The sequence below is a fragment of the Otolemur garnettii genome, unplaced genomic scaffold, assembly GCF_000181295.1.
Source record: "Otolemur garnettii isolate 467f Iridium unplaced genomic scaffold, OtoGar3 scaffold00127, whole genome shotgun sequence".
Classification (NCBI taxonomy): domain Eukaryota; kingdom Metazoa; phylum Chordata; class Mammalia; order Primates; family Galagidae; genus Otolemur; species Otolemur garnettii.
In genome coordinates, this window is record NW_003852522.1 from 5,625,289 (window position 1) to 5,650,371 (window position 25,083).

Consider the following 25,083-nt stretch of genomic DNA (forward strand, 5'->3'; position numbering starts at 1 on the left):
CACTGTGGCAGTGTTCCTCTGTGTGTTCCACTGTGAGGTTGTTTTTACTGTGGCACAGTGTTCCTCTGTGTGTTCTACTGTGTGGTTGTTCTCACTGGAGCACCGTTTTCTGCTGTGTATAGTTAAACCTGCTGAGGACATTAGCTTTGTTGTCCATTTTTGGTTATTGTGAATAAAGTTGTTGTGGACATTTTTGTCCACGATTTTGGGAGGTTGTGTTTTCATTTCTCTTCAGTTTCTGGGTCGCAGGGTAGGCATATGTTTAGTTCATACTGCTAAACAGTTTTCCAAAGTGAATCCCCCACCAGAAAATGTAAGAGAGTTCTGGTCACTCTGTGTTGCTGCCAACACTTGTTTGATATTGCCATTCTCTTTAATTTTAGCCATTTTGGTGGTGGCAAGACTCAAGTTTGAAAGTCCCTGACTGCCAGCCTCCCTGTACCCCACCCTCCCTGTCCTCCAGGTCTACCCAGGATGGAGGTGTTTCAGGAATACTATGGGCTCCCTCCACCTCCTGGTGCTTTTGGACCTTTTGTGCGGCTCAACCCTGGAGACATTGTGGAGCTCACCAAGGCAGAAGCTGAACAGAACTGGTGGGAGGTACAGGCTGGGCCCATGGTGATACTGGGCAGGATTCAAGTGTGGGGTTAAGGGTCCAGGTGACCTTGAGGAGTGGGGTCATAGTACCAGTGAGCTCTGGAAGTGGTGCCTGGGAAATGATGCTATAGACTGGGATTTTGGGGGGTAGGCTTGGTGTCTCTTCTGAGATGGCCATTTTACTAGGAAGTAGATACTGATTGGCATAACTCTGTGGGTCCTCCAGGCCATGCAGAGATAGATGGATAAGCAAAGTGGCCCCCGAGAAAAGGGATGGATACATACATGTACACATACACACGTGGATGCCTGTAACCTTTGTCCTTCTTTTTGTCTCCTGGGTTTTTAGGGCAGGAATACAGCTACCAATGAAGTTGGCTGGTTTCCCTGTAATAGGGTGAAGCCCTATGTCCATGTGAGTGACATGAGTATGGATGGAGCTGGGGCAAGGGGTCCAGAGATGATCTGGGGAGGGTGGGCAGACTTAGGAGGACACCTCTGGAGCTGCAGAAGGGGTACCTATTGTGGCAGGTCATTCTCCAACTCAAGGCTTTGCCTGTGCCATTGACTGAACCAAAGGCTCAATTGAAGTGGGCCCATGTTGGGAATGATTGGTCCTTTCCCCCTTTTCTTTTGGTATGAATGTCCTCCTTCCTACAAGGGTGTGGTAAGGGAAGATGAAGGGGTCTGGATGGTGGGCCAGTCCTCCCTGCCTTTCTTTACAGACACTGAATTAAGTCCTGTAAAGGTATCATACCACCTTTACCTCCTTGCCCAGCTCCTGATGGTCAGACCTGTCCACCGTGTCTTCACCTGCTCTTCAGCTGTTTTCTGCTTAGGGAATCCCTTACTCCCATGGCTTTAGATCGTTCCCATTCCCTTCAAACCTCAGGTGCCCCCTTCTTCTCTCATTCACAACAAAGGGTTCCACTGTCCAACTGCACAGCTCATATGGAACCTAAAGAGAGGAACACTCTCCCATGTTTGTTGCAACATTAACTTTTTATCCTTTTAGATGTCTAGCAAAGTTATGAGAATAATGCAAAGAGTTGTCAGAGAGCCTCAGCTTAGATCCACCAGTTGTTAACATTTCACCCCATTTGCTCTATCATTTACTCTCTCTACACACGCAGATTTTTTCTGAAATAGTTACAAGTGGGTTTGCAGACATCATTTCCTTTTATGCTTTAAGTACTTCCTAAGAATGAGAAACTTCTTGTACACGTATAACCATAGCATGATTTAAAAAACCCATTAAATTTAACATTGTCATTGCACTATTATTTAGTTTATAGCTTAAATTTAAATTTTGCCAATTTTTCCAAAAATGTAACTTAGAGATTTTTTGTTTGTTTGTTTCTGTGGTTTCTTCACTGTCAACTTACCTTATATATTTCCAACTTCATTGTTCCTTCCTAATTTTTTAGCTGGTATTCTGCTGTAAGGAAGAGCTGCCCCCTTTACCTTATCTTTCCATTTGTTCATCTGTCCATCTATCTATCCATCTATCCATACATCATTATTTGTTCATCCACATAGTCATTATTTATTTATCCATCCATCATATATCCATCAACATCCATCTGTCCGTCATTTATCCATTCATCCATCCACCCATCTAGCATTTATCTATCCATTTATCCATCTATATATCACAGATCTATTTATCAAGAAATCTTCTATTTATCATATATCTATTCATATACCCATCATCTATCCTTCTATTTTTCAATTAACCATCTATATCCATCTACCATCTATTCACTCATCCATTCATTTATCATATATCAACAAATAATTCATCCATGCATCCACCCATCATCTATCAGCTGTCTATTATCTATCTACCTATGATCTAGTTATCTATCCATCTATCATCTACATATCCTATCTTATTTCTTTCTTTCCATCTATCATCTACCTATCTGATCTATCTATCCACCTGTCATCTATCAACTGTCTATTATCTATCTGTCTATCTATCTATCATCTATTTGTCCTATCATGTAGGACATGGTATATATGTATGTATGTATGCATCCATCCATCCATCCATCCATCCACCCACCCATCCATCCATCTTCTATGAGGACTAGCTCACAGATTCTTATTTTAAAATTATCCCAGTTTTGGCTAGAAGGAGCCCTTCAGGTTTGTTTCTCTGTCATTTTAACATGTCTCCATCATTCCTTGAGTACTTCCTTATTTTCTGATACTATGCAGATTTATCTTGTACTTTTCCTGTCCTAGTCTTGGAATCAACTTCTTCTCCAAGGAGCTCTGGTAATTTCAGTGGGACATGGCATTTAGAAACCAAGATCTGTGCATATCTTCAATGCCTGTCTCTAAATGTAGTTGGTTCCTTAAAGCAGCTCCTCCTCTCCCATTATGTGAAGAATCTGAGAAAAGATACAAATGATGATGGTTGTTCTCAGTCTCATTCAAGGTCCCATCCTTCCAGTACTACCCATCTCACAAGACAATGACTGTTATCCTCTCTTTCTCTCCAGAGTCTTACTCTGTGAGACTGGAATGAGAAGGTATCATCATAGCTCACTCCAACCTCAAGCTCCTGGGCTCAAGCAATCCTCCAGCCTCAGTCTTCCAAGTAGCTGAGACTACAGGCACCTCACAACACTGGCTAATTTTTCTATTTTTAGTAGAGACAAGGTCTCACTCTCCTGGCCTCAAGTGATCCTCCTGCCTTGGCTTCCCAGAGTGCCAGGATTACAGGCTTGAGCCACCATATGTGGCCTATTAATCTTTTTAATATGGCTATTTGGCACTTTTTAATGCAAATACAAACATATGAATATGGATTCTGAGTTAATCTATGGTTTATTCAAAAGGTTCATTACTATTATGCATCCTGTTTTCTTCCGCTTAACGTGTCTTGACATCTTGCCATATCATTGTACATGGAACATCTCATTCTTTTTTTTTTTTTGCCTTTTTAAAAAAATTGAGGTAAAATTTACACAACACAAAATCATCTATTTCAAGTGAAAAACTTAGAAGTATGTAGTACATTTACATTTAATATATCCAATTTATGTGAAACATCTAAGATAGGTAAATTGATAGAGACAGAAGGCAGATTGGTGGTTATCAGTGCTGGGTAGGAGTAGTAGGAAAAGGTGCTGACAGCCTGATAGGTAGTGACTATGGGATTTTCTTTTGGAGTGATAAAAATATTTTGAAACTAGATAGAGGTGATGGTTCTTTATCCTTCTTATGGTTAATTGTGATAAAATACACATTCCATAAAATTTGCTAACTTAACCTTTTTTTTTCTTTTTGAAGCAGAATCTCACTCTGATGCCCAGGCTAGAGTGCTGTGGCATCCTCATAGCTCACAGGTGGGAGGAACCTAAAACTCCTGGGCTCAAGTGTTCCTCCTACCTCAGGCTCCTGAGTAGCTGGGACTACAGGAGTCCACCTCAATACCCAGCTAGTTCCTCTATTTTTGGTAGAAATGAGGTCTCACTCTTGCTCAGGCTGGACTTAAACTCCTGAGTTCAAGGGATCCTCCTGCCTTGGCCTCTCAGAGTTCTGGGATTATAAAAGTGAGCCACTGTGCTGGCGCCCTCTGAACTGTTTTTAAGATGTAGCTCAGTGGCTTTAACTACTTGCTGTATGAATATTATCACCATCCATCTGTAGAGTTATTTTACATCTTGTAAAATTGAAATTCTGTGCACATTAAACAACAACTCCCCATTTCCCCCCTCTGCAGCCCCTGGCATCCACCATTCAACTTCTAGTCTTCATGAATCTGACTACCCTAAGTGGAATACTATAGTATTTGTCCTTTAGAGTCTGGCTTCTTTCACTGAGCATAGTGTATTCAGGGTTCATCCATGTTGTAGCTGGTACTTTGTACCAGAATTCCTTTCTTTTTTAAGGAAGAATAAAAAGAAGAAGAATAAAAATAATACTCCGTTGTATGCATACATCACATTTTTAAAAAGTCAATTCTTACATCAATAAACATTTGTGTTGTTTCACCTTTTGCCTATTATGGATAATGTTGATGTGAACATGAGTGTACAAATACAGTGGAACCTCCATAGATGACTACCTCCCTACCTTGACCACCTTTGTAAATTGACCCAATTTTCATAGACTAGACATGCACCACATGTGCGTATCAGTACAGCAGGCCTAGCTCTTTATGTTGACCAGCTTTGGGTGTTGACCGGTTTGTTACAGTCCCTAGGGTAGTCAAGAGGTTTTCATATCTTTGAGATCCTGCTTTCACTTCCTTTGGTCACACACCCAGAAGTGGGATTGCTAGATCAGGCAGTAATTCTAATATTTAACTTTTCTGAGGAACTTTCATACTGTTTTCTACAGTGGCTGCGCCATTTTACATTCCCAACAACAGTGCACAAGGGTTTCAATTTTTCCACATCCTCCCCCAGTTATTTTCTGGGTCTTTTGTTTTCCTGATCGTAACCATCCTACAGGTCATGAAGTTGTAGAAGTGAATACTTTCACATTTGTACATATATTTAGATCAGGGGCCAGCAAACTTTTTCTGTAAAGAGCCAAATGGTAAATATGTGCAACTTCATGGGCCACAAATTTTTCACAACTCATTGGTTCTGCCACTGTGGTGCAGAAGTAGCCATTCTCTGCGAAGGAGTGGGCATGCCTCTGTTCCTGGAACACCCAACTCTGTGAAGGAGCGGGCATGACCCTGTTCCTGGAACACCCAATTCAGGGATGCTGACAGGTGAATTTCATAAGCTCTTCACATGCCAGGAAATACCCTTCTTCTGATTTTTGCCAGCCATTTAAAAATGTAAAAAACATTCTTAGGTTGAAAGCCATGATAAAACAGGTGGGAGGACAGCCCTGTTTTACGTGACTCTGGGCCAGTCTCCTGAGTCGGGCTCTGGGGGTGTGCCCCAGTGACAAGCACAGTGCTTGGCACAGAGAAGGCACAGTAAGTGCTCATGGGTCAAATGGCTGAGTGAACAAAATGCCCTGCAGTCTGTTGTCCTAAGCTGGGGTCTCTGTATTCTAGGGCCCTCCTCAGGACCTTTCTGTTCATCTCTGGTGAGTAGGACTGAACTACTTTCTTCCCTTTTTTTCCCCCAACCAGAGGGGCCTCCACACCAATCAGTTGTTTATTCTTTGAATTCTGAGCATTGAGTTATGAAATTAGCCCTGGGCTGGGGGATGCTGGGGAGGGGACATAAGGAAGGCCCCTGAGTTTGGGAATTATGGTCTTGCTGGAAGCAAAATGGTCACCATGACAATGATGTTGATGGCAGTGATGGTGGTGATGGTACGGAAGCCCCATTTTTTCTTTTTGAGCATCTAATGCATGTTGGGCAGCTAGGGGTGGAGGTTTAGTATGGCTTTTGAAGCCTACTTACCTGGGTTTAAATCCTGGCCCTGACATTACCTAGTCATGTGATCTTGGCACCATAAATTAAGCTCTCTGTGCTTCAGTTTTCCTACTTGGAAAACTAGCTTAATGATAGTATCTATTTCATAATATTGTTAGGAGGCTTAAATGAGCCTGTTAAATGCCCAGTCCTGGACTCCGTATAAGATTAGCTGTTGTCATTGCCACATTTTACCCACTTGAAGCTGCATGTTCCCCCTTCACATTTTAACATCTCAGACTTTGGAATGGCTCTTGCAGCCGATGGAATCTTAGTCTTATGCTGAATTTTATAGGCAGTAATTTTTCTTTCATAATGGCACATAAAAGAAAATGATGCATTTAACCATTGCACCTCAGACTTGCTGCAATATGATATTGTTTTTATGGCCATGTGCCTGCTCTTTAATGCGTTCCTTTAATTTTCACAATAACCCTTTGAAATAGATGCTATTCTTATATTTTTACTTTTCTTTTTTTGCCAAGGTGGAATTCTTGGCAAAAGAGGTTCAGGGAAGAGAAATGATTTGTTCTATGTCACATGATGAGGAAGCAATGGGGAAGGGATTTGAACCCATCTGTCCAAATCCAAAGCCTGACTTTCCTGCCTCTTGATAGTATAAGATCTGAGCCATGATCTCATGTGGCTGTGCTTGCTCTGCCCTTTCCCATGTGGATGTGGACCCGGGGGAGATGAGGTAGGCTGTCACCTTGGCTGCAAGATTTAAGAGAGCACTAAAAAGCTCAGGGATCAAGACACATAATATTTTAATGCAATATTTAAAAAAATGAAAAACAAGGCAAAAAATGAACAAGTATCACAATAACAGGTAAAAAAGCAGGATCCGATGGGACTGGGCCTGGAAGAGGTGAGTGAGGTGAGCCCATCACAGTTAGATTCCGTTTTTATTTAAAATTTTGACACATTGCTCATTGAAGGTTTTTTGCATTTATTTTTTAAAAAAATTGAAGTGAAATTCACTTAATATAAATTAACCATGTAAAGGTTAGTAACATTTCTATTTCCATTTATGTTACATATTTACATTTACATTGTTAGGTATTATATATAATTACATATGATATATAATTAATATTTATTATTTATATTGCATATTTACATTATATCATGTATGTTTACATTTATGTTATATATTTACATATTACACATATTACATATTTAATTAATATTATATTACATTTATTTTATATTGTATATTATGCTGATATATGTAATTATAATATATTTATATTTTTACATTTATATTATATTATGTATATGAATATTATTTATATTGTTGATTTACATTATATGTCTTATTATATAACATATAGTATATATTTATATTATATTTTATACTTACATTTTATATATCATGTATAACTAATTATTATTATGTTGTATATTTACACGTCTTATTATATAATATATAGTATTTACATTTATATTACATATTTACATTTATATTGTATACTATGTAATTATGTGTATATTACATATAGTTAATGTTTAAAATTGACATTATACATTTACATTTGCATCATTAATTCGTGTTTACATTTACATTCGGTGGCATTTAGTACATTCATACTGGTGTGCAACCATCACTTCTGTTTAGCTTGGAAATATTTTTATCACCCCTGAAAGAAACCTCATCCCTCCACCATCCCCATCCCTTCCCCAATCCCTCCCCCATCCCTTCCCCAATCCCTCCCCCATCCCTTCCCCTCCCCCATTCCCTTCCCCTCCCCCATTCCCTTCCCCTACTGCATCCTTGGCAACCACAAATCCACTTCCTGTCTCTGTGTATTTGCCTATGCTGGACTTTTCATATAAACAGGGTCAGACACTAGGTGACCTTTTGCGCCTGGCTTTTTTCATTGTCTTCAAGGTTCATCCACATTGCAGCATGTGTCAGAGTTTCATTTCATTTTATGGCTACTTTTTCAATAATTTTGATATCTAAAAATATTGCATTAAAATACTATTTGTTCTATTTATTATTATTTATCTCAATCACTGTTTTTTTTTTTTTTTTGTCTCCCACTTAAATTTTGCACTTGAGGCTAATGCCTTGCTCTCCTTATTTGACTTTTGTCTTGGTGACTCAGAGACCAGCATCCAGCGGGCATTCAATAAAATGCCCACTGAAGCCATACTCTGTAAAATGATTTTAAGGAGCTTTATTCCTAGCCCAATTTGAGGACCATGACCCAGAACCACAGCTAAGAAGCCTTGAGCAAGTGGACTCCTTGTGCTGGGGTTACGTGCAGTTTGGTTTTATACATTTCAGGGAGAGAGAGATTACAAGTAAAGACATAAATCAATACATGGAAGGCATACATCAGTTTGTCCTGAAAAGGTGGGACATCTCAAAGAGGGGGCTTATAGGTTACAGGTCGGTTTAAAGTTTCTTTAGCTGACAATTGGCTGAAAGACTTAGGCTTTGACTAGAAGACCAGGAGTCAGCAAAAAGGAATGCTGTTAGTTAGTTAGAATGTCTGTTAGTTAGAAAGAAACTACAGGACTTATGCCCAGACTCAAGCAGTTTGTTATGTATATTGAGGACCTGCAGGTATGTCTTGCAGAGCCTCAGCACCCCCTCCAGTGAGTCACAAAGGACATTTCTAAGAAGGGGCACATGAGACATGTCTGATCTCCTTTCCTATGGCTAGCAACTCAGTTTTAGGGATACTCTTAGCCAAAAAGGCATCCAGTCAGTCAGTCACTGGGCGGGAGAGCCTTAAGTTATTATTTTAATTCACAAAGCAATAGCCAAATTCCAGATACCCAGCAAGACCGAAAGGGCTGAGCTGTTCCCCACAATCAGTATGTCAAATCTTGGGTGTAACTTATAGAAGCCTAATGGCTACTCCCACCTCTGAGCTCCATGGGGCTCAACTTGACGTTTAGGGGTTGGTAGACCCAGGCTATCACCAACTTAAAAAATCATGGATTTGTCAGAGTTTTGGGGAAAGGAAGCAGCATCACTATGGAAATATGGGACCCAGGTGTGGGGACTGTAGCCTCACTCCTTGGTGTGTCTTTGCAGGTACGCTGGCCCCATGGAGCGTGCAGGGGCAGAGAGCATCCTTACCAACCGCTCAGATGGGACCTTCTTGGTGCGGCAGAGGGTGAAGGACGCTGCAGAATTTGCCATCAGTATTAAGTAACTCCTCCCTCCCTGACCCATCTCTTTTCATGACCTGGGTTCTTCAGGTGCCTGTGAAGAAGGACATCCAGTTTTTAATTTCTAGTGTACCATAATAACATCCTCCTTTATGAGCTCTGATTGGGGTTTGAACTTAAATCACTGAGTGCTTTTACCTATCTTTCTTTTACTTGACTGACAACCTATGAGTAAGAGATATGATTCCTACAGAGTCTTAAAAAGACCTTTAGCTAGGAAGAGGATAAAACACAATTTGAACCAAAGCATCTTACACTCAGATTCTTGTGCCTTTTTGCAGTGTGAGCTGCTTCTCACTCATAGTGACTTGTTTCCTTATCAGTTTTATAATTTTGTGTTGTAATCTTAAGTGGGGCTTTACCTGTGGGAGTCTTATGCTGCCTTGGGTCTCCAGAGATGTTTTACATTTGTTTCTGTTGGAATGAACAGGTTAATTTCTTCTTTAGGTTAACCTTTAGGTTAATTATTTTTGAAGTTAATTTCTTAGCTTCCCAGCCTACACATGTGATTTAAGTTCAAACCCCAAACCTATGGGTGACAGGTGATGAATTCCTTTTTTTTTTTTTTTTTTTTGAGACAGAATCTCACTTTGTTGCCCTTGGTAGAGTGCTGTAGCATCACAGCTCACAGCAACTTCAAACTCTTGGGCTCAAGTGATTCTCTTTCCTCAGCCTCCCAAGAAGCTGGGACTATAGGTGCCTGCCACAAAGTCCGGCTATTTTTTAGAGACAGGGGGTCTCAGTTTTGCTCAGGCTGGTCTTGAACTCATGAGCTCAGTCTATCTACCACCCCAGCCTCCCAGAGTGCTGGGATTACAGGCGTGAGCCATTACATGTACGAGCCACTGTGCCTTGCCAGGTGATGAATTCTTTTTTTTTTTGAGACAGAGTTTCAAACTGTCACCCTGGGTAGAGTGCTGTGGTGTTACAGCTCACAGCAACCTCCAACTCTTGGGCTTAAGAGATTCTCTTCCCTCAGCCCCCCAAGTAGCTGGGACTACAAGCACTTGACACAATGCCTGGCTATTTTTTGGTTGTAGTTGTCATTTTTGGCAGGCCCGAGCTGGATTTGAACCCACCAGCTCTGGTGTATGCAGCTGGCACCCTAGCCACTTGAACTATAGGTGCTGAGGCAGGTGATGAATTCTTAAGGGTGACTTTACTATGTTGGGTCTGGGACATGCATCCTTCTTATCATCTCCTTTGTTTGGATAGGTTGAGTTTTTTTAGAACACCCCTTTTCTTGAGGATAAGACTCTCGTTTTTTTCTTGTATTGTTTTTGGGACAGGTCTCTGTTGCACATGGTAGTGTGCAGTGGTGTCATTATAGCTCACTGCGACCTCAAACTTCTGGGTTCAAGTGACTCCCCACCACAACTGACTAATTTTTAATTTATTTTTTATTTTTATAGAAAAAGGGTCTTGCTGTGTTGCCCAGGATGGCCTCAAACTCCTGGCCTCAAGCAGTCCTCCTACTTCAGCCTTCCAAAGTGCTAGGGTTATAGACATGATCCACTGTGCCCAGCCAGATGTGGCTCTCTGACAGTCTAGCATTAAAGAGTATGAGCAGGTCTCAGTGCTAACTCCCCACCTCACATGAACCCAGTATCCATTTCTTGTTTCCGCATGATCATCAAGATGTAAGCTCCTTGGTTACCAAGATCAGCAAACCCATTCAGGTAGCCCGAGTTCATTTAGCTTTTGTTTCATCTTTATTTCTGGCTTCTATGGATTTCCCTTACTTTTCTAAGAACCCAGATTTTTTTTTTTCCTCAGTAGTAGTAGGAGGCCTTTAAAAATTTTTTTCATTATCTGATTTCCATATGGACAGAAGTAGAAGTCTTATCCCATGTCTTGGCCCACCATATTAGCAGAAGTGCAGGTCTTTCTTTTATGTATGTTTTACTATTCTGAAGGTCACCATATTTCCAGAAATGGGTCTCTCCTACTATATCCTTTATATTCTATGGTCGTTTATAGTGGTGGAAGCGGAGGTCTTTCCCTATCTGTTCTAGAACATTGTTTTCTTTACAAGGTCTTATTGGCTTCTCAACCAACCTGTGAGTCATGGGAGATGATTCCTCTTATATGAGATGAAGACATGAAGATTTGGAATAGCAAAGTTTCCAAGGAAGAGGTTCTGTTAGAATAGCCTCAGTCTTTGAGTTCCAGTGGTCACCCTCCCTGGAGAACCCAAGATTGCTTCCTTTATGGGGGGAGGTTTGGCAGTGGATGGGTCTGGTCCCTTAACTCAGGACCCAGTGGCCATCTGGTCCTCTTTCTCCCTGTTGCCAGGTATAATGTCGAGGTCAAGCACATTAAAATCATGACAGCAGAAGGACTATACCGGATCACAGAGAAAAAGGCTTTCCGGGGGCTTACGGTAAGGGTCAGTGTCCCCCAAACCTTAGCCTCCCTGAACCTAGGTGGGACCCCCCCATCTCCATCTTGGGACTTCCTTTTTTCCACATTTGGAGTGCCCCCTCCAAGGCACCGTGGAGCAGCTGGCCTAAACTTATTCCCTTAATGGTCAATATAGTAATGAATAACAACAAAGAGCATTTACAGAACAGTAATTATCAGACACTTTATAGATAGGACTCCAATTAATCCCCTCAGCCAACCCTCTGAGGGTCCATTTCGCAGGTGGCTAAAACTGAGGTTTACCTGTCATCTAGTGTCACAGGACAGCGGAGCCCATGACTTACCTCTGCCTAATCTACTAAGTGACCATTTCACTGAGCATTAAAATGCCTTTTGGGTGTTCCTGCTTCTGCTACTAAGATCACTGTAATTTGTGATCATCTTTTAGATATTTTAAGCCTATTAGTTTAAGGCACATGCATCTTATGCATGGTCTATGGGTCCTTGAGGAGTTGATGAGTTCTCTGGAAGAAAATCCAGAATTTTACATGTATCTGCATTTTTGGGGGGGGGAATGAAGTATCTTAGATTAAGGGGTTCTTGGCTCTCCCAAAGGTTAATTCAGTCCACAAATCCTTTTTTCTCCTCTAAATTGTTTATTCTGAAACACTTCCCCTTGATTTTTTATTTATAAGCAATTTCAGAAAAGTTGCTGAAATAGTATATTGAACACCTGTGTATCTTTCACCTAGGCTTATTAATTGTTAATATTCTGTCTCTTTTGCTCTCTTTCTCTAACACACACACTTTTTCCTGTACGATTTAAGAGAAAGTTGCAGGCACCAATATCCTTCAACCATAAATACTTTAGTGTGAATACCCTAAGAGCTAAGATATTCTAATACATCACCACAGTATCATTATTACACTCAGGAAGTTTAACGTTGATGCAAAATTATTGCCTAATATACTGTCCATATTCCAATCTCCAACTTGTCCCAATTATGTCTTTTTAAAAGCTGTTCCTCCACCTCCAGGATCTAAGCAGTTATCACACGTTACACTTAGTTTTTACCTCCTCAATCTCCTTTACTTTGTAATAAATCACCAGTCTTTTTTTTTGGGGGGGGATGTCTTTCATGGTACTGGCATTTTTGGAGTCTAGAACTCCAAACACAGGACATTTTGTTTTGAAGAATATCCTTTAACTTTGACTCATCTGCTTGTTTCCTCACTATTAGAATCAGTCCAAATATCTGTGGAAGAAATATTTATAAGCACAACAAATCTGAGACTCAAATTCATCAATCTTATTACAGAGGCCGGCTCTTAGCTACCACACTCTACTGCCTCCTCTAGGGGTTGAATCCAGAATTTTCTCTTTCTAGCTATGGAACCCTAGACAAAGACCTCAGCTTTTCCATGTCTCAGCTTCTCCCTTTGTAAGATAGGAGAATCATGAATGTATTCACCTGTCAGGATTGTTAGGGGCTTTTGATGGGGTGTGGTAAGCACACTGGCTAGTACATGGTAGGTGCTTAAATAACAATGATGATGATGAATTATAAAAATAAGGCCTTTGGTACCTATAGGAGGCTTTGAATCTGGTGAACTGATTATTTGGTAAACTTAACACAATGTGAATTAGTCGGTTCTTAGGAAAACTGGTTTTAGGCAATGTGGTCTCTTTCCCATAAAATGGTCCTGGCTGCTGAGGAAGGCAATGAGCTCCCCATTAGGGAGAGCCTTCAAGGAGTTGTTTGTTCTCCAGGAAGATCAGAAGCCTGTTTCATATGAGGAGCTGCCCCCTTGTGGGCTGGCATAGCTGGGGTAGCATCTGCCATGTTGTCCCCCTTCCAGGAGCTGGTGGAGTTTTACCAGCAGAACTCCCTAAAGGATTGCTTCAAGTCGTTGGATACTACCTTGCAGTTCCCTTTCAAGGAGCCTGAGAGGAGAGCCATCAGCAAGCCACCAGGTAGGAGGTCTCAGGCTGAGAACTTGCAGCCCCTGCCTCTTCCAGTTGTGGAGGGAAAGTTTGGGGATGCCGTGGACATCCCTTGCAGTGAGCATGCAGAGGTCTTATCTGTGCAGCAACACGTACTCTTTCCCACTCCTTTCTGTCCCTTTGCTCTTGAGTGGTTTGCATATATATTTGCCTGAATGGAAGGCAGGGCAGGGAAGATGATGACACTAGGAACCAGAAGGGGACTCTCCCTGCATTTTGAGACAGGGCTTTCCTCTGTCACCTATGCTGGAGTGCAGTAGCACAATCATAGCTCACTGCAGCCTTGACCTCCTGGACTCAAGTGGATCCTCTTGCCTCAGCCTTCTGTGTAGGTAGGACTACAAGCATGCACCACCACTCCTGGCTAAGTTTTTAAAATTAGTTTTTGTGGACATGGAGTCTTGCTATTTTTCCCAGTGTCGTCTTGAACTCCTGGCCTCAAGCAATCCTCCCATCTTGGCCTTCCAAAGTGCTGGGATTACATGCATGAGCCATCATACCTGGGTTCCACCTGCACCTTTTAAGTCTATATTTTGTACCAATATTAAGGATTAATTAGCATCAATAACCTTTTCTCACAGTAAGGTAAAACCTTTAGTGCATTCTTCCTTTTTCTTTTGCACCCCCCTCACACCCAGGTTGTTGAAATTAACTAGAATTGTCGAATACTATTTCTAGTACATTAAAACAATTAGGGCATATGTGTATATTTTAGGAATTCTTTCTTAGCAATTGCATTTAATTTCACGAATACAGTATCATTAATTATTTGGACTCCATCTGTATTTGTTTTCCACCTTTTTCTTTATTTTTAAAACTCCTTATTCTGTTTCATATTTCATTTTGCTGGAGTGCATTCTGGAGTATGTTTTTCAGAAAAGTCACATGAGTAGTATAGTTTCTGAATTCTTGTATGTCCAAACATTTTTAAAAGAGGTATTTAAAAATAAATTTTTGGCCAGGTGTGGTGGCTCATGCCTGTAATTCTAGCACTCTGGGAGGCTGAGGTGGGTGAATCGCCTGAGCTCAGGAGTTTGAGACCAGCCGAAGCTAGAGCAAGACCCCATCTCTTAAAAAACAGCTGGCCCATTTGATCCTGCAATCCCATTACTGGGCATCTATCCAGAAGGGAAAAAACCCCCCAACTTTCATTATAAAGGTACTTATACTAGGCTGTTTATTGTAGCCTAATTTACAATTGCTAAAATGTGGAAACAGCCTAAATGCCCTTCAACCCAGGAATGGATTGGCAAGCTCTGTGGTATATGTATACCATGGAATTTTATTCAGCTATTAAAAAAATGGAGATTTTGCAGAAATTGTACTATCCTGGATGGAGGTGGAACACATTATCCTTAGTGAAGCATCACAGGAATGGAGAAGTATGAATCCTATGTATTATTCAACTTTGATATGAGGACAATTAATGACAATTAATGACATGGTGAGGCATGGGGGAAGGGGTGAGCAGACAGAGAAGGAGAGAGGGGGTGAGGGTAAGGACAAGAAAAAATAATAGTCACTAATTCTCACAAAAATTGGATTCGATTTTCACTGAAGTACATTACTTAAACATTAATTTTTACTTCAACTTGTTAATATGTTGTTTAGGATACAGGATACTGCATCTTCATTTAAACGTGAATTATGCTTTTAATTTCCCCTTTATAATAATATATTTTTTCCAATTTTAATATCAGCTGTATCCAGATTAAGCAGAATGATTTTGAAGTATTTATTCTTTTTTTATTGTCTATAAGATTTGGCATGATCTGTTTTCTGAAATTATCTTTTATTTTTATTTATAAATATTAGTTGTCTATTTTTTGAGACTTTAAAAAAATAATAAGAAGTTAATTGATGACTGTATACTGAACCTTAGAGTCAAAGCATTCTATAATAGTCATACTCTTACTTGACAATTTGAATGCTACTTTCTTTGCATTACTATTATTATTGCTTAATACTTCGTTGCAGCAATCGTCTGATTTATTTTCTGAATGTATTTATCTTCTTTCATTCTGTATGAGGTTTTTGTTTCTAGTCCTTGTCTTAAACATTGTTATTGTTGTTAAATTTTAAGCCTTTTTAATTCTGCGAAGGCAAAAAGTGGAAACCTAATAATCACATGTATATGCAAAAATAAAAAAAAAAGCCAAGCCTTGTGGTAGGTGCATGTAGTCCCAGTTACTCGGGAGGCAGAGGCAAGAGAATCACTTGAGTCCAAGAGTCTGACGTTGCTGTGGGCTATGATGCCACGGCACTCTACTGAGGTGTGTGTGTGTGACAAAGTGAGACTCTGCCTCAAAAAAATAAAAAAAGATAAATTATTGTTAGAATGTTGTATTCTTGGAAAAGAAATATCAACATAACATTAGGACTCTGGGACAAGAACCGCCCCTATGCTCATCACCAAATCAGGTAAATGTTACTTATTTGTCTTTGTGTCTATATGAATGTTCAGTATTAGCATGTTTGTGAATTAATTTTTATCTTACAGTTTTTGTTAATATTGTACTATGAAAAGATTTCCAGACTGGGCATGGTGGCTCATCCCTGTGATCCCAGCACTTTGAGAGGCTGAGGTGTGAGGATCACTTGAGGTCAGGAGTTTGAGACAAGCCTGGGCAATATAGCAAGACCCCATCATCATAAAAAATAAAAATATACAAAAATTAGCTGGGTGTGGCGGCACACACCTGCAGTCTCAGCTATCTGGGAGGCTGAAGCAGGAAGATCATTTGAGCCCAGGAATTCAAGGCTGCAGTGTGGTGTGATGGTGCCACTGCACTCCAGCCTACATGATAGAGCAAGAACCTAGCTTTTAAAAAAGAGAGAAGATTCCCATGTCTTTTTCTTCTCCTACTTGTCATCCTCTATTCCCTCTGTCTTTTGACCCTTGGTCCTTCTTAGGGTAATTAAAATTGGCCGGGTGCAGAAGCTCATGCCTGTAATTCTTGCACTTGAGAGGCTGAGGTGGGAGGATTGTTTGAGCCCAGGAGTTCAAAACCAGCCTGAGCAACATAGCAATATCTCATCTCTACAAAAAACAGAAAAATTATCCAGGGATAGTAGTACAAGATCTCATCTCTATAAAAAAATTAAAAATAAAATTAGCCAAGCATGGTGACTCACACCTGTAGTCCCAGCTACTTGGGAGATTGAGACAAGAGGATTGCTTGAGCCCAGGAATTTGAGGCTGCAGTGAACTATGATGACACCCCTGTATTCTACCTGGGTGATAGAGCAAAACTCTGTCTCAAAAAAATAAGATAAAAGATAATTAAGATTAACAGCCTAGGATGCATTTTTCCATACTTTCCTCCTTATTCCCTTTCTATTAAATATACATGAATCATTAAAAATTCAAAAATGGTCTTATTTCCTAAGTTTAGTTGCTGTTTGGCTTACAGGATGGTACTGAGTACACAGTTGTGTCCCTTCAAAGTATAGGGCACTTAATACTCTGTACAGAGGAGCACTGAGGGACCTTCATCCTGGAGTCACCTTCCTGAGAGCATGTGTCCTCACACTGCCACAGACCCTCTTCTTACCTCTGCTCTCTCTTTGTAGCAGGAAGCACCAAGTATTTTGGCACAGCCAAGGCCCGCTATGACTTCTGTGCCCGGGACCGGTCAGAGCTGTCCCTTAAGGAAGGTGACATCATCAAGATCCTCAACAAAAAAGGACAACAAGGCTGGTGGCGAGGAGAGATCTATGGCCGGGTAAGGCAGGCGGGGTTGGGTAGCCATGGGGGATGACCTGGCCATGGTGGGGCTGCAGTGGAATCATGGATCTGGGGAGGTGCAGCGTGGCTCACATGGAGGTTGGAAGGAAGGAAGGAAAACAGAGAACACGTTCGTGGTACTCAGCACCTTCTGTGTGCTGGGCATGCTGCTGGATGCAGAGGAGACAAAGACCCACCAAGCACAGTATGACTGTTGCCCTCATGAAACTCATAACCTAGTGAGGAGGATAGACCTACAATCCAGGCAATTACAACACTGAGTGGGCAAGATTGAGACCAGGAGTGGTAGCTCACTCCTGTAATCTTAGCACTCTGTTGTGGCAGGGCCCCTGTAGTCTCAGCTACTCAGGAGGCTGAGGCAAGAGAATTGTTTAAGCCCAAGAGTTTGAGGTGGCAATGAGTTATGATGACACCACTGTACTCTAGTTGGGGTGACAGATAGCCACTGTGCCTCAAAAAAAAAAATCAAGATTTTTTTTTTTTTGGTGGATGGGATTGGATGGATGGACAGGTGGATGGATTAATGGGTGTATGAATGCACAGCATGTGCAAAGGCCCTGGGGTGAGAGTGATTGGCAGGTTTGGGGAACACAAAGGCAGGGATTTGTATCTGTCTTGTAAACTGCAGTGTCACCAGTGCCTGGAACAGTGTCTGGCACACAGTAGGTGCCCAATAATTACTGAATACATGAAGAAGCAGAGGAGGAACTAACCACTGTGCTTATTTTCCTGTTTGAATTCATAATGTCAAGAATGGATGGATTGCAAGTCTTTTCAAACCAGCTGTTTCCACCTATTTCTTAGTTTTGTTCCAAGAAGGCACAGAACCTCCTTTATTTCATTTCCCTCTAGAATTTGGCCTTGCTCATAGTGATTTCTTAAAAATATTTGTTGTGGTGTTGTGACTCACACCTGCAATCCCAGCACTCTGGGAGGTGGAGGTGGGTGGATCACTTGAGCTCTGGACTTTGAGACCACCCTGAGCAAGAGCAAGACCTGTCTCTACTAAAAATTGAAGAACTAGATAGGAGTTGTGGTGGGACCCATAGTCCCAGCTACTCAGGAGTATGAAGCAGCAGGATGGCTTGAATCCAGGAGTTTGAGGTTGCTATGAGCTCGGCCAATGCCACAGCACTGTAGCCTGGACAACAGAGTGAGAGTCTGTCTCAAAATTATTTTTTTGTTGAATGAAGATAGGAATGCTGGTTAGAGCTGGGGGAAATACATGTGAAAAATATGATCTAGATGATTACTAACATGAACAGTTTTGTTACGAGCATTGAAGGGTAAGTTTAGTGAGCAGTGGAGGAATTTTAAGGTTTGAGAGAGGCTTTTGGAGTGTTGAGGAAGGTCTGAGATATAAAGGATTCATCCATCCATCCGCTGACCCACCCACCCATCCATAAAGCATCCATTCATCCATGCATTTATTCATCTCCACCTATGCATCTGTCCATCCACCCCATCATTGCATTCACCCATTCATCCATCCATCTATGCATGCATCCATCTATTTTTCCATTAGTCAATCTGCCTACCTATCAATTTATTAATCTATCCGTTAATCCACTCATCCTTCCAACATCTATCTACTAATCCATCCATTTGTCTCTACCTGTACATTCATTCATCCATCTATGTGTCTATTTATCTATCCCTTCATCCAATACCTGCTTATCGATCCATTAATCTATTTATTAATTCATTCATCCATTCATCTATTTATCCATGCATCCACCCATCCAATCCCCACTTGCTCACCCATGCATTAATCCACCCATGAATTCATCCATCCATCCATATCTACCTATCCATTCATTCATCCATCCATCTATTCATCTATCCTTCCATCCACCCACCTACCCATCAGTCCATTAATACATCCATTAAATCATCCATCCATCTATCCATTTATCCTTGCAGACTTCTACCCAATCCTTATCCACCCACCCATGCATTCATTAATCCATCATTTAATCTATCTCATTTAATGTATCTCTCTATTCATCAACTCACTCATCAATCCATTAACTTATCCATTAATCCATCCATTCATTCATCCATCTGTCCATCCAACTTATATTTATTTTTTTAATTTTTGAGACAAAATCTCACTCTATCACCCTGAGTAGAGTGCTGTAGTATCATCACAGCTCAAGGCAAACTTTTGGGCTCAAGTGATCCTCTTGCCTCAGCCTCCTAAGTAACTGGGACTATGGGAGCCCACCAAGACACACAGTTAGTTTTTCTGTTTTTAGTAGAGTTAAGGTCTTACTCTTGCTCAGGCTGACCTTGAACTCCTGAGCTCAAGCAATCCACCTGCCTCAGCCTCCCAGAGTGCTAGGATTACAGATGTGAGCTGCTGTGCCAGCCCAACTTATATTTATCAAGTGTCTGCCCCATGCCCGGAACTGTTGAAGGCTCTTGAGCATCAGTGCTAAATAAGACAGACAAAGCCTTCCACCCTTTGTAGAGCTCACTTTGTATTGGGGGAGGGAAACAAAGAACAACCTTGTAAATAAGCAAAACATCTAGTTAGTCTGATGGGATATATGCTATAGAGGAAAAAAACGCAAAGGAAGGGGATAAGAAGTGTTGGGTGGGTGGGGCTTACAATTTTAAATAGGGCAGTCAGGAAGGCCTTACTGACATGGTGACACATAAGAAGTGAGTTTTAGGAGTTAATGGGGGTCATTCTGCCTGGTGTATGTTTTGGTGATGTATTTTCCAGGGTAGAAAAAGGAATAGCAGGTGCAAAGTCCCTGAGGTGAGAGGGAGCCTTCCCTGCCTGGTGTGTTGAGGGACAGTAAGGAGATGCAGAGTCTGCCCTGATGAATTCCTCATCTCTTTTCAGATTGGCTGGTTCCCTTCCAACTATGTGGAGGAAGACTACTCCGAATACTGCTGAGCTCTGGTGCACCAGTAGAGAGACGAGAAACTCCAGGCTCTGAGCCAAGGGCAAGCAGGCAGTGGGGCCAGGGGCTATGACAGGTCCCGGGCAGGTGGAGAGCTCAGAATGGACTGGAGAAGGCCAGCATCCAGCTGACAATGCTCCTGGATGATGTCCTGCCATGGTTAATTTATAACACACTGATTTCCTCTTGGATCCCCTCACGAAGGCAGGGCTCAAGGTGGTTACTTTCAATAAAACAAGAAGAAAAATGGAGGGAGTGATGTCATTCAAGAGGACCTGGAAGGGGAGGGAGCATTGTGTGGCGCCCAGACCATAGCCCACTCACGGATCCCTGGCTCCCAGCTTGATTGTGGTTTTCTGCCATTAATAACATGACTCGAAGGCAGGGAATGGGAGTCCCATGTGGCAGGAAAGAATTTTACACTGGCAAAGTCAGGATCACAGATAAGTACCACTCATTTGTTTTTGCTATAATAAAATTTTTGCTATTTTGAGTCTTCCTTCCCTCTCAAACTTCATCTGAGTCAATTCTCAAAGTCCCATTTAAATTCCAGGGGTAGCTGGATCTCAGCTATTATCTTCTATCACATTGCCACCTGCTGTGATGTCATTGTTTCTGCTTGGCCCTTGGTGTCATGGCATCTTCTCCTCTTGGCACACGTGAGATCCCTCGCTGTTTCCTCTGAAATGCTGGGTTAGATAGTGATACACCCTGGGTTGCCTGGGTGGTGCTGGTTGTTTTCCTAGTGTCATTAATCATGATCCTCATTCTCTGAAGTGTCCTAGTTTGGATGATATGGTCATTGTCTTAGGATGTTGCCCATCTGTTCTGCAGCAGACACCAAGACAAGGTTTTGGGGGTACAAACTTTAGGAGATGATCCCAAAAAGCAGCTGGAAAGGAGTGAAGAAGAAAGATGGAAAAGGAGCCAAGTGCAGTGACTCACACCTGTAATCTCAGTGGCTTGAGAAGCTGAGGTAGGAGGATTGCTTGAGGCTAGAAGTTTGAGACCAGCCTGGGCAGCAAAGCAAGACTTCATCCCTATGAAAAATAAGAAAAATTAGCTGCATGTGGTAGTGCACACCCACAGTCCCAGCTACTCCAGAGGCTGAGGCAGGAGAATCACTTGAGTCCAAGAGTTGAAGGCTGCAGTAAGCTATCTATGATCATGCCACTGCACTCCAGGCTGGGCGACAGTGAGACCCTGTCTCTAAAAGCAAACAAACAAGCAAACAAACAACCCCCCCCCAACCTGGACTCTGGGAGCATCCAGAGAATCCTTTTTCCTTAAATCACCTTGAAGTATCTGGGTAGGCTGATAGGGTACAGGGATCTATATCTGGGCCTCCTCAGAGTTTAATTCTATTATTTCCTAAGTATTCTGTTTTTTTTTTTTTTTTTTAAGTCATTCGTACATAGAAGTATTCTGTTTTGTTGCAAGAAATTAGGCTTGCTGACTCAGACTGCTGAATGTCCTTCCACATACATTACTTACGGCCAGATTTCTCTTTTATTCAATAGACTTTATTTTTAAAATTGTGGTAAAGTTTACATTACATAAAATCTACCAGCTTAATTGTTTCCAAGTGTGCAGTTTAGTAGTGTTAAGTATATGGTAATGTTGTGTGACCATCATTTGTTACCCATATCCAGAACTTTGTAGTTGTGCAAAACTGAAACTGAAACTCTATAGTCACAAAACAGCAACTCCCTGTTTCTCCCTTTCTCCAGCCCTTGACAACCACCATGGCCAGATTTTTATGTGGAGTCTTTCAGGACTCAGACTTTTTTTTTCTTTCTTTTTGAGACAGTATCTTACTGTTGCCTGGCTAGTTTTTCTGTTTTTTGTAGAGATGGGGTCTTGTTCTTGCTTAGGCTGCTCTTAAACTCCTGAGCTCAAGTGATCTTCCTGCCTTGGCCTCCCAGAGTGCTAGGGTTACAGATGTAGCCACTGCACCCTGCCAGGGTTTAGACTCCTTCATGTTCATAAGCCAAGATTCAGAATCTCTAAATAGGATTTTGAAGTTCAAAATCCAGGAATCCAGGAAGATCCCCCTTGCCCCACAATAAATCTCCAGCAGGCTATTGGAATAACCCTTAGTGAGCAAAGAGATGGGCTACCATGAGTAGCCAATTCTGGGGAAAGATCATGTGCTATAGGTTAATTTGGGGTAAAATAGCACTTTCAAATTTCACTATGCCACACCAGTGATGGCTGCAGCCTGCCGTGTCATGTGTTCAAAGCCACCTAGCATCAAGGCGGTAAGTGCTTCACAGGCACTTGCTAATGTGCTCTCACATCCAGGCGCTGAGCAGTTGGTGTTTGTGTCTGTCTCTGGGGTTGTTTTCTTTATGAACATCTATCTATCTGTGTGCCTTCTTTGGCCAGTTGTGTGTGTATCACGTAAGGGCCTTTGTGTGTTCTCTGTGGATATGTCTACAAGTTGAATGGTATGCGCCCCCCCCCCCAATTCACATGTTGAAGTCCTAACCCCAGGATATCAGAATGTGGCCTTGGTGGCCGAGGCTCCAGGAAGATTCTCAAGTCCTCTCTACTCATATAAAATTAGCTGTAAGATTTTGGGGGTGACTTCACCTCCCTGAACTAGAGAAAGATGATGTCACCTACCCAAGGGCAGAGAGCTAGCATGTATCTAAATGCAAAGTTGCCCTCTTAACCATCACTTTGGTGGCTGGTGGGGACGGTGGCATGCCCCAATTCCCTCCAATGCCCAGATAGCACTTGTGCACACCTGGCCAGGTGCACAGTATAGACTCTGGAGCCCAGAGTCAAGTGTTTTCCATTTCTGAGGGACCATGAAGCTGGGAAGGGGGTTTTGGCAGTAGGCAGTGGAGTCACAAGGGATCAGGGACTGTGGTGGGAGGTTTCTACCCCTCTCTAGGACTCCTGAGTGAGTCAGGCCATGAACTTACCTAAGGCTTAAGGTGGGCACTTGGGTTGCTAGTTCCATGGTGTTAGTGTGGTTGAGGTCATGGACTTGTTCTTGTGGTTTCTGAGTGCTGCTGACCTCACTCCCAGATGATAGGAATGATTCAGGCACAGAGCGATGAGTTTCACCATAAGGGAACCAAGGAGGCTGTGGGAGCAAATACATACTAACCTAGGCTTGATTAGGGGAGGATAGTCAGGGAGGAGGAGGAGACATCTAAGGTGGCATGGAGTTGCCTAGGACAAATGGGGAGAAACTTTTTCAGGGGGAGTGCAAATAAGGGTGATCCTGGGAAGTTGTGGGAACTTCAAGGGGCCCATTTTGCTCAGAAAGAGGAAAGTAGGGGGAAGGATGTCTGGAAAGTTGGGAGTTTAATCACACCCAGGTAGGGCCTGATGCTGTACCTCACCCTGTACTTATGTGTTCCCCAGAGACATTGGGGTAACTGATTCCTGAAGATGTCTAGCTGGGGATGGTGATGGGGAGGATGATGATGATGGCACCCTGAGGGCCTCAGGTGTGCCTGGAAGTGGCCTCCTGATGGCTAGGGGGTTGGGGCTGAGGGAACAGCTGGCACAGAGATTCAAAGATTGCAGGGTGTCCTCACAACGCTGTAACTCCAAGTCCTCCACTGTTAGCTGTCAGTAACTTCTGCTGCCTGGGGAGAGTGTAGGTGCACGTGTAGGAGGTCGGACAATTCAGTCTGCAAACTTATCCTAGAAAAAGCACTACATATCTCACGGTTGAATATAGCTATGGTCACCTTTGAAATAGTCCCCTTGGGAAGCTATATACTGATGCCTGGGCCTAGTCCGTGCTTCAAAGTAATTTTGGAATTCTTTTTGTGGAACAGCCATTGAGCTGTCATTGCATGAGGTCTGACAATTAAGGTCATGAACTCGTCCTAGAGAAAGTGCTTTGAAGGGTGCACTGGGCCCTGGCGTCCGTGCACAGTTTCCTAAGGGGAGTACTTCAAAGGTGATCATAGTGATATTCAGCAATGAGGTATATATAAGGTGAACAGATTTTAACATTGGTAAAGCAGGACAGCATTGACGGGGGTGGGTGGGTTTCTTAATTAAAAATTTTGTCTATATGGAGCAACAAAAAATTTCATAGAATGCAAAAATGGTATTGTAATATATTTTTTAAAATTTCAACATAAGTACAATTTACAAATATAATACATTAAAAATTATGTATAGTATTATTTTATTCATTGGCATATTTCTCATTTGAGTGAATTCTTTTTGGTAGATTGCTGTCATTGAAAAGGTCATGAAAATTTTCACAAGAATTTGTTAAATTATATTTCACACATAAAATGGCTTTCAAAGTCTCAACACTTAATTGTGATTTCTCTGATGTCCACACTTTATTTACCATAGAAAAAATGCATTCAGTTGCAGCATTAGTTCCTGGTAAGGACAGCGAGTATCCCACATTTTTTAGTGCATTATTGTATGGAACATGGTTTCAAAATGATGATATATTTCTAACTATTTGTTCTCTATTGTGATTTTTGCTGATACCCAAGATTTGACCTTTTCCTTATCAATATATTTCTTTAATAATGATACCTCGTAAGTTGTAAGTGTTACTTTCAAGGCCGGCACTAAATTTTTTGCTGCCACTATAAAATATAAATAATACGAGTACTGTCTGCTAAATTCATGCGATAAATAAATAAATTACTTACCTAAATTATCTGAATAGCTGATTTGTTGACATCACTTGTTTAACTAGCACTAGCACATAATACGATGTGTATTGTCTGAGAGACAGTTACAAAATGTTTTTGTGGTTGCCAATGCCAAAAAATGCCATTGTTCATTAAGTCCAAACAATGGTGGTCGAATTCTAATAACTGATCAACAATGCAAACTTTGATAAGCAGTTCTCGATAATCAGTTCTC

At 41.6% G+C, this 25,083-nt stretch overlaps 1 protein-coding gene across 2 annotated transcripts in view; it reads left to right on the forward strand.

Moving 5' to 3' along the window:
• Positions 1-20,667, forward strand: part of VAV1 (vav guanine nucleotide exchange factor 1) — a 64,839-nt gene extending 44,172 nt beyond the window's left edge. The window contains exons 20-27 of one of the 2 annotated variants that reach the window (XM_003798002.3): positions 464-600; positions 947-1,012; positions 5,630-5,661; positions 9,049-9,165; positions 11,481-11,568; positions 13,410-13,524; positions 17,128-17,279; positions 20,157-20,667. In XM_003798002.3, the coding sequence (XP_003798050.1) occupies positions 464-600; positions 947-1,012; positions 5,630-5,661; positions 9,049-9,165; positions 11,481-11,568; positions 13,410-13,524; positions 17,128-17,279; positions 20,157-20,210 (761 nt within the window). In that variant the 3' untranslated portion in view covers positions 20,211-20,667. The remainder of the gene's footprint in view (positions 1-463; positions 601-946; positions 1,013-5,629; positions 5,662-9,048; positions 9,166-11,480; positions 11,569-13,409; positions 13,525-17,127; positions 17,280-20,156) is intronic. The other variant, XM_023518068.1, reaches the window with a different exon arrangement.
• Positions 20,668-25,083: the final 4,416 nt, after the last annotated feature.